The sequence below is a fragment of the Callorhinchus milii genome, unplaced genomic scaffold (assembly GCF_018977255.1).
Source record: "Callorhinchus milii isolate IMCB2004 unplaced genomic scaffold, IMCB_Cmil_1.0 Scaffold1, whole genome shotgun sequence".
Taxonomy (NCBI): Eukaryota; Metazoa; Chordata; class Chondrichthyes; order Chimaeriformes; family Callorhinchidae; genus Callorhinchus; species Callorhinchus milii.
In genome coordinates, this window is record NW_024704742.1 from 111,145,513 (window position 1) to 111,163,568 (window position 18,056).

The window sequence follows — 18,056 nt, forward strand, 5'->3', positions numbered from 1 at the left end:
CCCTCACATCCGCACCACAACTGGCACCGCCTTCCATCACCTCCGGAACATCGCCAGACTACGGCACTACCTCACCCCTCACGCTGCTGAAACCCTGGTTCACGCCTTTGTCACCTCAAGGCTGGACTATGGGAACTCTCTCCTCGCCGGCCTTCCCGGCACCTCCCTCCACAAGCTGCAGGTCATTCAGAACTCTGCAGCTCGTGTACTGTCCCGCACCAGGCTTCGGGACCACATCACTCCCACCCTCGCTCGCCTCCACTGGCTCCCCATCCCCAGAGGATTGATTTCAAGATCCTCATCCTCACCTACAAGGCCATTCACGGCCTTGCTCCCTCCTACCTCTCCAACCTACTATCCCCCTACCTACCTGCCCGTACCCTCCGTTCCTCTGGCTCCGGTCTGCTCCACGTCCCCGCCCCAACCGCCCTACCATCGGTGGTCGGGCCTTCAGCCTCTCAGCCCCCAGGCTCTGGAACTCCATCCCCCAGTGCCTTCGCCGCCTCCTCCCTTTCCTCCTTCAAGGCCGGTCTCAAAACCTTTCTCTTTGACCGTGCCTTCAGCTCCCCTCTCGACTCTCTTCCCCCTCCTCGCTCCCTCCCTTCCCTCCCCTCACCCTGACCATTTCCCCCTCCTCTCTCCCTCCCTTCCCTCCCCTCACCCTGACCATTTCCCCCTGCTCGGGTCATGACCCAACTGTGCAGCGCCTTGGGACGTCCTCCTGACGTGAAAGGCGCTTTATAAATGGAATCTTGTTGTTGTTGTTGTGTCGAAAGCTGATTAAGCAATAAGACAAAGCTTCACAATTATAATAATATAATAATAATAATCCTTGCATTTGATATAGCGCTTTTCACGTCGGGAGGACGTCCCAAAGCGCTTCACAGAACACACTGTAAAGTGAATTGACTGTATATTTGTGGGCGAACGCGGCAGCCAATTACGCACAGCAATGTCTCACAAACAGTCGTAGATTGAAAATGACCAATTTATTATTGTTTTGGTTTTTTGGAGGGATTATTACTCATGATTCATGACCTAAAGCATAAGTCAGATAAAAGTACTTGACAATACTAGTGCCAACACTCAATAAAATTGGGGCAAGATCCTTTATGTGGACCTACATGACCCAATTTCAAGTGAAAAAGTAGCTAATCCTAGCATCATCTGATTTCCCTCAGCTCCTGGCAAATCTGGTTATGCTCATCATATCTCAGTGAATTCAGTTTCAGATATTGTATCCCTGCTCCATCAGTCTCTTTTAATACGTTCAGATTGATGGCAATCAAACCCCCTGTGAGGATTGTAAAATCAGATGCGAGGAGACACAGAGGATTACGGGGTCAGTTGGAAAGAAGTAAAAGTAAAACCTACTATCCATAAGGGAAAATAACCATCAAGAGAAAAATATGACATTAGAGAAACCAAATGTTTAAGATTACTATGGATGTAGAAAAGCACAATTACAAATTTCAAACAATACTGTACAGTAAAACTTTACTGTAACAAAGCTGTAAGGATCCATAAAATTTCAACCTGGATTTATAAAATATAGTGCTAAATAGCTGCTGCCAATTAACCCTTTTGAGTATGTCTTACTTTTGTGATGCACAATGTTCTTTTGGTCAGCCAGGTTTCTGGTACCTGCAGAAACCTATCATCTATTGCTTAAGAGGATCCACACCAGATAAGAGTTTCCCTGTGAAATCTGTCTGGAATAGAATGTGCAATCTCTCCCCAGAGGGTCTCACTTTGCTACCTAATTTTGAAAAGTACGATAAGCTCCTGATATATTGTCACTCCAAGGGAAAAGAGCTTAGTGTCTATTATCCATGGTGATTCTGTAGGCATGAGTCCTCCAGGGCCACTAGGGTTTACAGCTAATGTATTATAATAGAGTGAGGAGATAAGGGCGGGGGGGGGGGGGGGGGGGGGGGAGTGGTCCTTATTCACATTTTGCATGGGAAGTGGCTGGGTTATTGACAGCATGATATAATCCACGTGATGATGTTGCTGAAAGCTGGACTCAAGGTCTTATTATCAGAAGTTCTCTGTGGAGGTTGGCAAGAGACAAGACTTAAGGACTGTGAGTTGGGTGCTGGAGTTTAACCAATTAAAACTGCAAAGCTTGCCATTGTGAGCACTAGCTTGGCAAGCTTCTGCTGCTTGTCCAGCTAGAACCACCCTATCTGTTAGCGATTTCTCTTGAGGGGGAGTAATCCCTGTTCCCGATGACTGGTCTCCTTGTCCAAGTTCTACTGATGTGTAAGGCTGGGTGGTTTGTATACTAGACATCCCTAGCTTAGGAACTGGACAATTGAGACCGCCACAAAGGGTTAACTTGATTCTGACCCTCCATTGCTATGCGCATCATCTTGGACCAGCAAAGCCCCAAGGAAACCTCACTTAGCTCCCTCCTCTCCCTAGGAGAACAGTTTATGATGCTCTTGCATTATTCTTGTGATAAAAGGATTTGGATGCAATGATGTCACAAAATGTTGTGATCTGTTACCTACAGGCCTTATACACAAGGCATTGCTATATTGAAGAGCATTAAAGCAACATAGGAATTAGGAGCAGGAGTAGGCCATTTATCCTCTCGAGCCTGCCCCGCCATTTAATAAGATCATAGCTTATCTCCATATCCATTAATCCCTCTATCCATTAGAAATCTATCAATCTCAGTCTTGAATTATAACAAAGTTCTCTGAAGTTCCCTTCCCTCCAAGCAGGTTTTCTACTTGAAGTCACAAAATATTGTTGCTCGCATCCACCGAAAATAATGATCATGGTACTCAAAGTGAGAAGTTAATGCCCCAGTCATATTGCACATTTCACAGTGAATTGCAATTATTTTCATGGCAAAATGTGCAAATAAGTCAAGGCTGAGCCAGTGTCAATCATTCTGAATCCCACAACTGAGATGAACTTTAGATACAGTTCAATCAAAGAGCTACAATACATATACCGCAGGTACTCCACAACTTATTTAGCGATCCACTGAAAAGCATAATAACTTTGCAGGTGCCAAATTTGAATGATAGTCACTTCTGGGCGGTCCCATAGCATTAAAAACTAACACCTGATTTTGGATTTGGGCCAAATTTGGGAGTTAGATTTAACAATCCCTGATTAATGCAATGCCATGTGGAATGAAGCATATAAATCAGGCTCAAAAACAAAAACAGAAGTCGCTGGGAACACTCAGCAGGTCAGGCAGCATCTATGGAGAAAGGAAAGTGAGTCAACATTTTGGAATTGTTGTTCTGACGAAGGGTCATGGACCCAAAACGTTGACTCACTTTCCTTTCTCCATAGATGCTGCCTGACCTGTTGAGTGTTCCCAGCGACTTCTGTTTTTGTTTCGGATTTCCAGCATCTGCAGTATTTTGCATTTTGTTTATATATAAATCTGGCTTCCTGTTCCACATTCCCCGGCTGGAATATCACTGGAAAATTAAGGTTGGTGGTTGGAATAAATGTTCTTACACAGAGAGAAGTATTCAATTGTGAAATGCTTTGTTACAAATTGATACAAAATAAATATTTGAAGAGGATCTATCTAACTGAGAACCAGGAAGGAACAGAGAATTGAAACATACGTAAGGAGGACCCAGTGGAAGAGCTGTCACCAGCATAGACTTCACTAATGAACTGCATCCTTCTACAGTCTGACATAATACTGCATTCCTGGAAGGAAAGTCATGTTTTGTAAGACAATTGGGATTTTAAGCAGCCTACTGTGACTGGTAACCAACAAATATTTGTATAACTTGCAGCCTAATAGATATCAGTGTAGACATAATTCAGAAATTTATGATAAGATTTGGAAGCTCACATTATTATACGGCAACGTCTTAACTGCCAGAAGCAGAACGCAGAAAGCAGAATATTGTATTATAAATTTTAAATTTTGTTCAATCTTGCAGTGCAGAGCAGCATTGATAAAAATTACCTGTGTTCCGAGGCAGGCGACCATCATGTGCATGAGAAGTTTGGCTGCAAACATGGAGAATCTTGAGCAAAACAAATATGACAAAACAGCCAAAGCAAAACCTGTGGGTAAACAATGGAAATAATATTAATGCACATTCAGTCAGGCTTAAAATGGTTCATTGGAAAGTTGCTGCTGTACTATTATCAGCACTATTTTCAACAAATTAGGTGATAATCTCAGACGAAGCACTCCGAAACACTGTCCGTGAAGGGTGCTACATAAATGCAAGTTGTTAAATGCAATTTGTTGTTGATAATTAAAATGTTACAATTTTCATTCCACTGTGTATTTCAAGTAAAATATTTGCTTAAATGCTAACTTCAGTCTTGGTGGTGCTCAACATTTCAGCAAAGGTTGTATTTTGCACCAATAAATACAGAGCACAGTTTACAGGGAGCCATGCCAGTGGAATGCAAGTTTCTACTTCATAAATCCCTCTCAGAAAAATGTTCCCAATAATTTGTTCTCTACACTCAATCTCTACCTCACACACATACATCATCTACCTCACACACAAACACATTAATTTTCTCCCTCACATACTCCCACAATCATTCTCAATCTCACCCATACAAATCACACAATAATTCACGATCACACACTTGCTCTTTACGTATTCCACATTCACGTACATGTGTTCTCTACCTTTCACATATCACACATTTATTTTCCATCTCTTTTATGCAGACATATTAGCTTTAGTCACTACTATAAAAACAGAGTAGATATATTTCCACTCCTAACACAGTAATTTAACTTCCGCAATACTGTGTATACATTCTGATACATACAAACAAACTGACAACAGAGTGCAGACAGGTATAGGTAGAAAGATCTGTGACAGATGAATAATATTAAATATCTGTCCAATTTAAAACTTAGTTCATTAATTGAAACAAACTTACCATTTTCACTCCTGACACTACTCTGTGCAGAAATGTAAAATTGTGTGCTGTTAATTAATAAAAAGATTATCTTGTGACTTTATTTAATAACTTTATAAACTGGCCAGTTGAAAGTGCTTAAATCCCATAGAGGCTTAATCTGTAAAAAAAACATTTGTCTTAAAACGTAAGATTGTTCAAGTGCAATCTTATTACATTTTGAGACAAAATAATTCTTACAGACTAAGACAAGGTGTGATTTTAGGGACAGTTGTTGTAGCGCAGTTGACGTAGTTTATATCGATTTTCAAAAGGCATTTGATAAAGTGCCACATAAGAGACTTGTAAGCAAAATAGAAGCCCACGGTATTAAAGGGACAGTGGCAGCATGGATACAGAACTGGCTGGGAGACAGAAAGCAGAGAGTTGTGGTGAACAGTTGGTTTTCTGACTGGAGGGAAGTGTGCAGTGTGTATTGGGACCACTGCTGTTTTTGATCAATGTAAATGACCTGGACTTGGGAATAGAGAGTGTAATTTCCAAGTTTGCAGATGATACTAAGCTAGGAAAAGTAGTAAACAGTGAGGAGGATAGTAGCAAACTGCAAATGGGCATAGACAGACTGGTAAAATGGGCAGACACGTAGCAGATGAAGTTTAATGTGGAGAAATGCAAAGTGATACATTTTGGGAGGAAGATGATACAATCTTAAAGGGGATGAAGGAACAACCTGCAGGTTCATATAAGTAAATATTTTGAAGGTGGCAGGACAGGTAGGTAGTGCTGTTTAAAATACAGAATACAAAAGTCAGGAAGTTATGATGAACTTTTATAAAACACTGGTTAGGCCTCAGCGAGAGTACTGTGTTCAGTTCTGGGCACTACACTTTAGGAAGGATGTCAAGGCATTGGAGAGGGTGCAAAGAAGATATACCAGGATGGTACCAGGAATGAGGGACTTCAGTTATCCGGAGAAGCTAGCATTATTCTCCTCGGAGCAGAGAAGTTTAAGAGGTGACTTAATAGAAGTTTTCAAATTTATGAGGAGATTCGATAGCGTGAACAAGAAGAAATTATTTGGCGGGTGGGTCGGTAGCCCGATGGCACCAATTTAAAATAGTTGTTAAAAGAAACAGAGGGGAGGTGAAGAGAAATTTTTTCACAGAGCGAGTTGTTCGGATCTGGAATGCATTGCCTGAAAGGGTGGTGGAAGCCGATTCGATAACAACTTTTAAGAGAGAAATAGATAATTATTTGGGGAGGACAAGTTTGCAGGGCTATGGGGAAAGCGTGGGGAATTGGGATTGATTTTGATAGCTCTTTTCAAAGAGCCAGCACAGACACAATGGGCTGAATGGCCTCCTTCTGTGCTGTATGATACTATGAACATGAGCTCCCTTTTTTAAAAAAAACACATTGGGGGAGGGGTGGAAGGAAACACAGTATGTGAGCTCTTCCTTAAGAGTAATGGGTGATTTTCCTCATCTCTATAACATTAACAACAACAATAACAATTCACATTTAGATAGCGCCTTTCACACAGTGTAAAGTGCATGACAGTGGTGGAGTACAATGCTGAGCCGTGGGGAGGTGACAGTAGACAAGTTCGAAGAGGAAGGTTTTCAGGCGCAATCTGAACATGGAGAAGGAAAGGGCAAGGCGGAAAGCTAGAGGAAGAGTGTTTCAGAGTTTTGGGTCGTAATGGCTGAAAGCGCAGCCACCGATCGTGGAAAGAAGGGCTCGAGGGACATGCAGAAGGCGATGCAGGTTGAACGGAGGCAGTGGGTAGTAGGTTGGGGAGTAAGCAGGTTGGGTATACAGATAGCATTAGGAAAGATAATAATGCAATACTCGACCCCGACAGATGTAGTGACACACCGTTAACACGTTTCTACTGGGAAAATGAACAAAGAATAAAAGATTGTGGGGACAGAACCAGATAATTGAAGATAAATCCTTGCATTTGATTTGGCGTCTTATGATGTCGGAACAGAGGTACCAGAGCATGAAGGGATTTGAAAACAAGTTTGAGGATCTTGAAATCAATCCGTTCAGAGATAGGGAACCATTGGAACCTGGCTAGAACTGGTGTGATGGAGGTACCGAGTTTAGTACGGGTGGTGGAGTTTTGGATCAGCTGGATTTTGTGGATGTGGAGCTGGGAAGACCAGTGAGAAGGGCATTTGAATAGTCGAGGCGGGAGGTGATGAATGCATGGACATGTGTTTCGGCTGAGTTTGGGGTAAGGTATGGTTGGAGACGAGCGATGTGGCAGAGCTGAAGGTAGGAGTATGGCTTCCGTCATGTCGACAGTTAGTTGCAAGAATTTTGCACTCATCAGGACCCCAATGTCTGCCAGACAAACCAACAGAACATTGGCAGACCTGGAGGAGGAAGAGGAGTAAATTTGTGTATCAGTCGCATACTTGTGATAGTTGAGCATCTATTATCAATAATGTTAATCCTTGCAGTTGATATAGCGTCTTACCACATTGTTGAAACATCGTAAACCGTTTCACAGGATTTACTGCAGATGTAGTGGAGGAAAAAGCGGCAGCCACTTTGCACACAGTAATGTCCACAAACAGCAATGAAGTAAATAAGAATAGATTTGGATAATCAAACTTGAAGGGACTCGTGACAACTGTCACACGTGAAAGAAAGTATTAGTTGAACAGACATTAGTATTAGTAGTCCTACCACAGACTTTTGTACTTATTCCTGCCTACATTAATTTTCTTAGTCTGGGTATACAGATAGCATTAGGAAAGATAATAATGCAATACTCGACCCCGGCAGATGGAGTGACACACTGTTAACACATTTCTACTGGGAAAATGAACAAAGAATAAAAGATTGTGGGGACAGAGCCAGATAATTGAAGATAAGTCTTTGCATTTGATTTGGCGTCTCATCACGTCTTTGAAAAGTCTCAAAGCGCTTCACAGAATATACTGTAAAGTGAATCGACTGTATATTTTGTGGGAGAAAGGTAGTAGAAGACCACAGGGAAAGGCCAATATGGGCAACACAGAGATACAGACAGAGGTGGAAAAGGTATGCCGAAGATAAGACAGATGGACTCACAAGGTGAAAAAAGCAGAGCTTAGGGCTTATAAAGCCAAAAACAACAGGGCCAAGAAAAAAAAGAGATGAAGGAAACGTAAGAGAATAAAAACTAAGGAGAAACAGCAAAAAATAATTGATAAATGAAGTCAGGAGACCAGAAGTGGGAACAAAAATGAGATTAAAGCAAAGGAAAAATGTGTGGGAGACAGCTAACTGAGCTAAACTGGATAGTAAGGAGAATAGGATTAGATTACATAGGTGAGGTGAAGAAAATCTTCAGTATAGACTTAAGGGGCAGAATGGCACGTTTATATGCTGTAACATTCTATGATTCTGTGCTGTGATTTTTCAATCGCTCCTAAACTATCAGTAGAGGTACAAAATGAAGAGCAGATGGTCTCTCATAGGGAGGGAGAGAAAATCTTCCCAGTCCTTCTGTATTTCTTTGCATCTGTAATAAGCACAGCGTTGGCAGTGCTGGGAACAGAATGTCTTTCAGCTGTAGAAACATGTACAGCAAGTTGAAACTAAAAAAAGAAAAAAAATATTGATAACAGAAGTAGGAAACTGGTATAAAAGGAAAGATGGCCAACATTTTAAAACATTGAACCTTGTGACTAAATGCACAGCTATAATATGTCAAAAGAAAAAATTAAAATTAACTTTTTCTGAAAAAAAGATTTTGTAAACCTTGACGAAAATAATGTTTCCTTCTTTAAATAAAAATACTCATTGAAAATAAGAATAGCCTTATCAAAAAAGACAGCTTCTTTTTCACTTCTTATTTTCATCGTCTGTCAATCATCAATACTGCAAGGGATGTAATGGAATGCCATCAGTGGCCAACAATGTGAAAATAAATGCATACAATGTATTCATTTTAAAAGGCATCTTTTTGCCCCTGGAAAGTACTTCAAACAGAGTTTCACAAGTTTAAATGTTAATGACTGCCTATTATTTCACAGCTCCCCCTTAAGATCCCTGCTTCTGCTTTCCGTCACTACATTGTTCTCAGTCAGGGTGACACAAACTGGATTGCAGATGTTTCAATTTCTGTCATCACTGTGCAATATTAGTCGCTAGCTTGGATGTGATGTGTCTTAGTAAGGGAATCCCTCCCTTCTGTGCTTTTAAGATGTGCACCATCTCCCTTCAAGGTTAGCAAGGTCCCAATACAGGTCAAGCTTATGGCGTATAAGACTTGTGTGCAAAATGTTCTCTTTTTAGTTCTGAGCTCTTGCAGGTGCAGTGGCAAGACTTCTTCCGGCCCATTTGCGAAGTCCAGGATCAAGCAGTGAGGTAGATTTGTGCCGAACACAGGAAGCCAGGGATGGCTCTCCAGCCTATAGTGACCTGTCACTGAACACCCTGAGGGCAAAGTTTGCTTCACAGTCCTTTGCTTGTCAAAGACCCTCACTTGAGGAGCTGAATTAAACAGCTGGTGCTGAGTAGGCCTGATATTGGGCTTGGACTGCGAGAACATCAAGTGGCTAGCTTATCAGAAGTTGTCCTGTTAAAGGTCCTCCCATTATGTTGAAGACAGATATCCATCAGATAGCTGATGAGGAAACTCTGAGGCCTGAGGCGATAGGTGCTGGAAGGCATTACCTGGACTCTGATTTCATGAACACATGCTCATACTCCAGCTCTTTGAATCCACCTTGATTGGAAAGGAGTTGCTGCTTATTCTCTGCATTGCCAACTGGTGGAACAATAACTCAATGGGAAGGGATGTATGTCTGAGATCTGGGCAGGAAGATGGTGGCAATGCTATCACGCATTTTATGCTGAGCTGTGTTGCCCACCAATAATAATAATCCTTACTGTTGATATCGAGCCTTATCACGTCTTTGAGACATCTCAAAGTGCTTCACAGAATATACGGTAAAGTGAACTGACTACATTTTGTGGGTGACAAATGGTAGTCAATTGTGCACAGCAGTGTTGCAGAGACTCGTGGATTGAGTGACCAAATTTTTATTATTAATTTTTTTGAAGGGATTATTACCCCCTGAAAGTGATCTGCCAATCGACTAACAACTGGGTTTCTACTTACTACCAGATAAACAGAGGCATGTTGAGTAAGGAAGCTTGCCAATGCTTCAGCCTGGCTAGGAATTGAACCCAGGTCCTCTAGCTTGTGAGGCAAGTGCTCTAAACGATACTCTATGGGACTCCACAAAATGAAGTTCACAAGGAGTTTCTGTTACCTATCATCCACCTAGTGAGGGCTCAAATCTGCGCTTGTAGATGTAAATTCTCCAATTAGTGACTATCTTCCTTGGGGGAGGTAAGCGGAAATGTTCTTTCACATTTCAGCCGGATTCATTGGCACCTGAAGAATAGCCAGTGAAGCCTGCTGGAATGTGAAACCGTATGTCAATGGTAAGGGCAGGACCATGCTCAACAGTGACGTGCCTGCCAATACTCACTGTCAAACCTTACACATGAATAATTACCACAACTGAACTGGCTCCAAGGTCACATGTTTGGCAACTGAATGTCAGAAGTAAGCCAACACTCTGTGGACATCTTGGTAGGGATTCTTTCCGCTAACCTTTAACCCTGCAAGTCAAAGCCCTAACGTGTAGGATGGTCCTATCTAGATACGCAGTGGGAAAGCTTGCCAGCCAGTACTTTCAATGTCAAGCTATGCGGTTTCAGTTGGATAGACTCCAGCAGTACCCCAATGTACATTTTGGGGTCCCCAAACCTTGATTGTTGTCAAACTGCACTTAATATTCTCCAGAATTAGGTAAGCAGGATGCCACACTCTAGGGAGAGAGTGCAGGAATTTCCAAGTTTAGGCAGGATTCATGGAATTCTCAGTTTAGTTTGGATACTCTTAAGCATGGTTGTGGGTTTCTGCATATGTCAAGACATCCGGCTGACCAAAACAAATTGATGTATACCATGTAGCAGCTTGGCTAAGAATCAGAACCATTGTCAACTGAAGCATTTGAATGTCACTCAAGGCTAGAATTAAAACCAGGAGAGTATCTAGTACTGCATTGTTAAAGCTACCAAGCTTCATTGATATTACGTTGACATGCTCATCTTAAGATAAATTGCCCAATCTGGCTCTCTTACATCATCTCTGCTAGTAAAAGGTATGTGAAACCTCCTACTGCAAATTCATGGAATACATTCATAGCTCACATTCCTGAGATTTGCGATCCTTTTGTATCTATTTCAGAAAATTAGCTAGTGATCCCCAATGGTCTACTGATCAGTTAGACCAGACAGAAGGTTCCAATTTCAAATCTTGTTCTACGAGTTGGTTGGGCAGAATTTGAGGCAATACAATTGTCCTTCAGATAGGAGACAAAAATCAGCCAGAGATCCTGTGCCTGATCATAGAATCATTGAATTATACAGTACAGAAGGAGGCCATTCGGCTCAACGTGTTTGTGCCAATGATCCCTGGCTGCAAGATGTTGTTGATCAATAGCCCTTGAAGCCTACTGGAACATGAAAGTATATGTCCATGGTGAGGGCACGATTGTGCTCAGCAGTCATGTGCCCGCCAATAACAACATAAGAATTTGCTAGGCAAAAGAAGACCAAGGTCAATCCAGTTCGCCTTCCACCTTCTTGGCAGTCTCATGACATGATGTGTCCCAGATTGTATATTGTATCCCAAGATATTATTTCCTAACAGAAATCTATCTCATTTGTTCTTGAATGAATCAACATTTTCTGCTTCCACAGTGTCCCTAGGTAGCCTCTTCCATACATTTACTACTCATAAATTAATGTAGGGTTTCCGCAGATTTGTTCTGAATTTAGCCCCCCCTTCAATCGCAGGTTGTGTCCTCTGGTTCTCTCGTTCCTTACAACATAAAACAGCGTTTCATGGTCTACATTATCTAGTCCCTTTAGAATCTTAAAAACCGTAATCATATCGCCCCTCAACCTTCTCTTCTCCAGTGTGAACATGCCCAGTTTACCTAATCGCTCCTCATAGTCCAGTCCCTCCATCCCCTCAATCATTTTGGTTGCCCTCCTCTGTATCTTCTCAATCGCTGCAATATCCTTTTTATTTTATGGTGACTGGAACTGCACACAATATTCCCAATGGGGTCACACTAATGATTTATAAACTGGCAGGATTACCCCACTATTTCAGCTCAATATTGCCCTTTTACTACAACCCAGCATCTGGTTTCCTTACTCACTGTTACTGAGCACTGTTGTGATAGCTTCAATTTATTGTCAATCAGGATCCCCAGGTCCTTTTCATTTTCCATACAGATAATTTTTTTTCCATAGAAATAATAGTCCCTTCCTGTTTTTATGTCTCCATGTGAAACACTTTGCCTTTCTCTACATTGAATTTCATCTGCCATCGATCTGCTCAATTCCCAAGTATGTTCAAGTCCTTCTGTAACCTATCCTGATCATCTTTGCAGTCGACCACCTTCATTGGTTTTGGGTCATCTGTAAATTTAGCTAGTGTATTGTGACTCCTAGCTCCATATCATTTATGAAGATGTTAAATAAAAGAGGTCCCAAAACAGATTCCTGTGGAACTCCACTGGTAACATTCTCCGAGCCTGATGACATTCCCTGTACCATAACCCTCTGGGTTCTATCGCTCAGCCTATTGCAAGATATTTCCTCTGGCTTCCCGCTTTCTTTATTTTCACTACTAGCCTTTCGAGAGGAACTGTATCAAAGGCCTTACAAATAAATCCATATGCACAACATCCACTGCCTTATGCTTGTGAAGCTCCTTTGTCAAACTCATTGGTCTGCAGTTTCCTGGGTCACTTTTGCTACCTTTTTTAAAAAAAAATAGGTGTAACATCTGCTTTTACTCACTGTCAGGTACTGGAGAGTGCCAAGCACCTTTAAAAATATATCCTGGTAAAAGGAAAGGAGTCAAATCTATAAACAGAGGATAAGGAGGGGAGGGGGGAAATTGAAAGAAAAGTAATGACAGAAAAGTTCAATCAAAATCAAGAAAACTGTTTATAATGGACAAGCTTGTTATGGTGATGTTCCTCTGTATAGCTGATTGTCAAGTGACATGTCCTGTTACATCAAATTGAAGTTTTACAATTAGTGTTTCAAACAGAAGATCTAAAGCAGACTAAGTGACATGGATATATCAGTTTTAAAAGACTGGAGTTTTTCACCATTTATTTTCAGGAAATGTGTCTTGCATCAACTCCACCGTTTCTCCACTAGCTAGTCAATGGCAATCTTGTGTAACATTATCACATATTTCTCCAAAACAAAATTCTGTTGCAACTGCCACATACCTGAAATGCAAATGAATCCAGCTGAGTAGAAAGCTTCATTATAAGAAGAAAGGTTGTCTGTCTGGGCAGATGCGCTGTAGATGGACATGTGTGAGCAGGCACACTCCACATAGTTAGTGGTATCTTCAACCACTCGACAGAACTGACCGTCTGATAACCAACTATTAAAAAAAACTGAGGTCAATAAAGGACTTAAAGAAGGATCCGCAATTTGTGATTGTCCCCTCCCCTTCCCACCCAGAAAAATATATATATTTAGACAGTGTGGTCTAAAATATGATATTGAAATCTCTGGAAATTTATAAACACATGTATTTTCTCCAAATTATTTTAATTACGATGTTGAAATGAAATAATGAAACCTAAAGGCGGAGTGAGAAAGACTTAAAGGAGTGTTGGGGATATGGTAGGTGTGGAAAACAGCCCAATTTGCCACAGGATGGAGAAACACATTAATAAATACTGTGTACTGTTTACATAAAAAAAATTTGGTCACTCAATCCACAACTTATTGTGGGATACTGCTGCTGTGCAGTGTGCAGTTGGCTGCCATGTTTCGCCCACAAAATATACAGTCAACTCATTTTACAGTATATTCTGTGAAGTGTTTTTACATGTCTCGAAGACGTGATAAGGTGCTATATCAAAGGCAAGGGTTATTATTATTACAGCATTATCCTCCACAAATCACACTAATTTATTTCTACTTTGAATGGCTGGCATTGGAGGGGATATGCTTAAACAGATAAAGAAACTGGGCTCTTTTGACAATATGTCATTATCTGCAGCTTACAAATATTCCAACTGACTGGAATGGTTTTAGAAAATTATTTGCTGCTTTTCAAATATTAGTTTTGCTCTATTGATCCTCTATTGATCCATGATACCATTACAATGTCTAACAAATCTTAAAGAAATTATGATGTGTATTTTTTTAGATAATAGGGTAGATATCACAACTTTGGGTCACCCTGTAGAATCAAAGAAGATACAGCTCAAACCTGGCCATTCGGCCCATCCAGTCTGACTGTTTTTTAATACTCCACCCTTAGACGCAAATCCCTTCTTTCCCCCATATTTTTCAGCTTTATTCTCTCTTAACCATACGTCCAATGTGTTTTTTTTGAATGTGCACATCCTGCCAGCGAAAATAAAATATCTAATGTTCTACATGATTGGGATTAAAGCAATGTGAAAGAAACAAAGAATCAACTTTTTTCCCAATATTACCTATTCGCTGCCTGATTCCACAAAAGACATGAAGATTTGTGTGGAATAATTCGATTCTCCAGAGTGTGAATCTGATAGGTTATCTCATTGTTGTCTGCAAGAGGTCTTGAATTTCGATCCTTCAGGCCCACTGAAAATATCTAGGATGCAATAGACAAAATTATTTTTGTGTATGCAGTACTAAAAAGGGCAAACTTTTTTTTACATATAAAAATAAACACTTTTATTTTATTAAAAAAGCCCTTTATTGTCTTCAAAACATCCATTTCTGATATTCCTCTTGGAATCAACACACTTTTGCTTTGTTAATACCACCTTAACATCGTAACACATTTGCAAACTAAAATATGGGTCTGTCCTCTTAAAGGACTATTTAGAACAGAGTAGTAGGTTGCAGAATCTAGGGAGTACATCCTGCAATGTTTGATGAAGTAATTTAATCATATGTGCTCTATAACACTAGAAGTCAATTTAATGACCATGGAACTTGCCTACACAATTACAGTCACTTTACATTAGAGAAAAACTCTGAAGCACCTTACATGATAAGGCACTGTATCAAATGCAAGAACTATTAAAAGATTATTTTTATTATCACATAAACGAGTCCTTGGGTCTGCTGGAGGTGGAACCCAGATCCCACCCTCCACCACAATTTTCAGTAGTTATGTCCAAGATTCCACCCACGTTTTGACTTCTTGTTCACTGTTCTAAGCATTGGATTGCCGGCTAGCAGGACATTGGATTAAATGCACAAAATAATCAGATTAAGCAAAATAAGATTTTAAAAATTCTATGAATCTATCTGAAAAATATATTAAAGTAATAAGAACAATAATCCTTGCATTTGATATAGCGCCTTATCACCTCTTCCTAATGATAGCATTTTGATAGGGTGGACTCTGTTGGAGTTATATTCTTTAAATAGTAATTAAAGTTGTTGGCTCTCACAGTGTGTTATTCTATCTGTATATGGTCGCTAAGGTCTTGTACAACTATTCTGAAATAGACTTTTTTCAAACTCATTGATCCTACTTTGTCGTTGAGTGCCATTCCTTTTATGCTGGTCTGAAACCACTGTTGGCTGCTGTACTCTGTGAACTGCAAACGCTGACAGCTGCCATTGCTCATGGTTTCCAAGGAAGAAGCAGAAATTTCCAACAGTCGTTCAGGAAGTCGTAGAGAATCACCATTTTTGCCATCAAACATGTGCCCATTAATCTGCTGTGGATACCAGTGATATGCTTCGATGGTGAGGTACTGGCAGGTGTCAAGAACTGTTGTATCCCTGTGTCATCAGAAAATAAAATAAAAATTGTTATGTTTACCAGGGATGATTCTAAATTCAGGATAAAAATCTGAGCTAAATCATTTTGGTTAATTTTATCCTGGAGGACAAAGGTTGATTCAATTTGGACCAAACTTGAAATTTAGTTCAATCAAAACAAGACTGTATTTTTATGGCCAGAAGTTACAGTTGTATTGACAGAATGGATAACAATGCTGTATTACCAATCCTAGAGGGAAGATCAAATACCCGTTAAAATTGAAACATATTGGTCTAGATTTGTCAATTCCTGATAGGGCCACCAGATGGAGCACAACAAAGAGTATTTAATGGCCCTTTTTTAATGACCCCAATCTTTCCTCATGTTTTCGGTTGCATTATTTGTCCATGGAGCAGATAATGCAGCCAAAAACTTCAACTACTAAATAAATTGATCATTTTTTAGTCAGCCTGGTCTCTGACACATGATGAAACCTTGCTTAAGAGCATTCAAACCAGTCTGAAAGTTCCACGCATCCATCCTCCATATCATGCAGATGAGAAAAAATAATCTGCTGACATCTACCCACAAGCTTGGAGATTGCATCAGTAAGAAATGATAGTTGCAGAAAAGACCAGCTGGAGATATAAATTAATAAGGCCCTTTCCAGAAGGGCTGGATGTTGTACACAATGCTCATCCAAGCACTGAATGTATACAAACCCCCATGCAGTTGAGAAAATTAAATTGGAAAAAATACTGCACTCTCACTAGCAAAGCAATATCTCATGCTAGACTAAAGTAGGTCATCAGAATGAAAGAACATCAACAAAGAAGAATCTTGTTGTAAAACCCAGAGGTCTTTATTTCCAGCACGCACACTGCTGTTTTTGCATTGTTCGTGTTCATGAGCTGTTTAATTATTAAGCCTGTTTTTTCAGAGGAAAAAACAGGATTTGTACAAATATGTTGATGAAGACACCGTGAATGTTCATTTTAGCATGACGATGCATGATGCATCACATGCAAGTATTAATATTATTTTTCTGTGAATCTTGAAACATCCAAAATAAAAAGCAGCTTGTTTCACAGCTGTGTCAGGTAACATTGGTCATTGGGTCAATTCAAATACTGAATTATTTCCTTGTCAGTTTTACTCTCACAATATATAGGAAAAAAAAGTTGTTACTCTCCCATTTTGTTACTGTAATAATTTGTAATATTTACAGTTGCTTAAAAGTTGCAGTTGCTTAAAAGTCCGAAATGCTAATTGTCCAGTGCCTTGGGACGTCCTCCCGATGTGAAAGACGCTATACAAATGTAATTTTGTTGTTGCTGTTGTTTTACACCAAAGAGAATCAAATAAAATTCAGCAACATTGGAGCACTTGTGATACAAAAAAAATCTCTCAAGTGCACATCATGAAATAATCAATGTTTCAAAGAGGTACTAATTAAGATCTTGGGAATTCAAAAGAAACAGAAATTTCCAGTATTGGATGCCACTCAGTCATCTTGTCTGCCATTGTTGTCTGTTTTTTAAAATAATAACTCACTTTCTATCTTTTTCTACAAATTCCTTAAAATTTTTAACTTCTCAGATGTTGATCCGGTTCCCTTTTAAATAATTCTGCTTGATATTATTGACTGGTCTAGACTGTCGATTTTTTTTAGGATCTAGAATCGTATTACTGATCGGAGAAATATGAAGATTCGGGTTAGAACAGAGAGAAAAAGCAGAAAATAATTTCAGTAGATTCAAAATTTAAATAATGACAGATACAACTGAATCAGAAATGATATGTGGTGTATTTTTAACCAATTTTTTACTTTAACCAACTTTGTAGGATGATCCAACTGATGGCCCACGGACCACATCCGGCCCGGGGGATGATTTCATCAGGCCTGACAAACGTTCTGCATACCTGCCAACTCTACAGGATTTCCCTATAGACTGCGGGTTTCTATGCCTGTCCCTACAGGGAAAACTGCACAATCTACGCTACGGGGAACAGAGATCGTGCTTGTGCTTTTTCAACCGCGATGAGAGCACATGTGCAGGGCAAGGTTAAACTGTGATCTGAATGAAAACATTGCACCTATTCAAGATGCATATTCAAGGTCACTTGGTCTAATGTACAGCTTGAACGGATACAATTTGCATCTATTCAAGCTTCACATTAAAAGTCCCTAGCTATTAAGTTTTACTCCCCCCCCCCACCACCTCCAGCTCATTTTTAACAGCCACTGAGGTGCTTCATTTTGTAACATAGTCCCGAGGAAATAAGTCGGAAATTCCTGACAGGAGAAGTGTTACGTGTGCCCGAAGAATTTAATGATTAT

At 40.2% G+C, this 18,056-nt stretch overlaps 1 protein-coding gene across 1 annotated transcript in view; it reads right to left on the bottom strand.

The window, feature by feature from the left end:
- adgrv1 (adhesion G protein-coupled receptor V1) overlaps positions 1-18,056 on the bottom strand; it is a 260,965-nt gene that overhangs the window by 117,420 nt on the left and 125,489 nt on the right. The window contains 4 exon segments of the mRNA XM_042346991.1: positions 3,956-4,056; positions 13,218-13,378; positions 14,448-14,587; positions 15,483-15,735. Coding sequence (XP_042202925.1) covers positions 3,956-4,056; positions 13,218-13,378; positions 14,448-14,587; positions 15,483-15,735 — 655 coding nt within the window.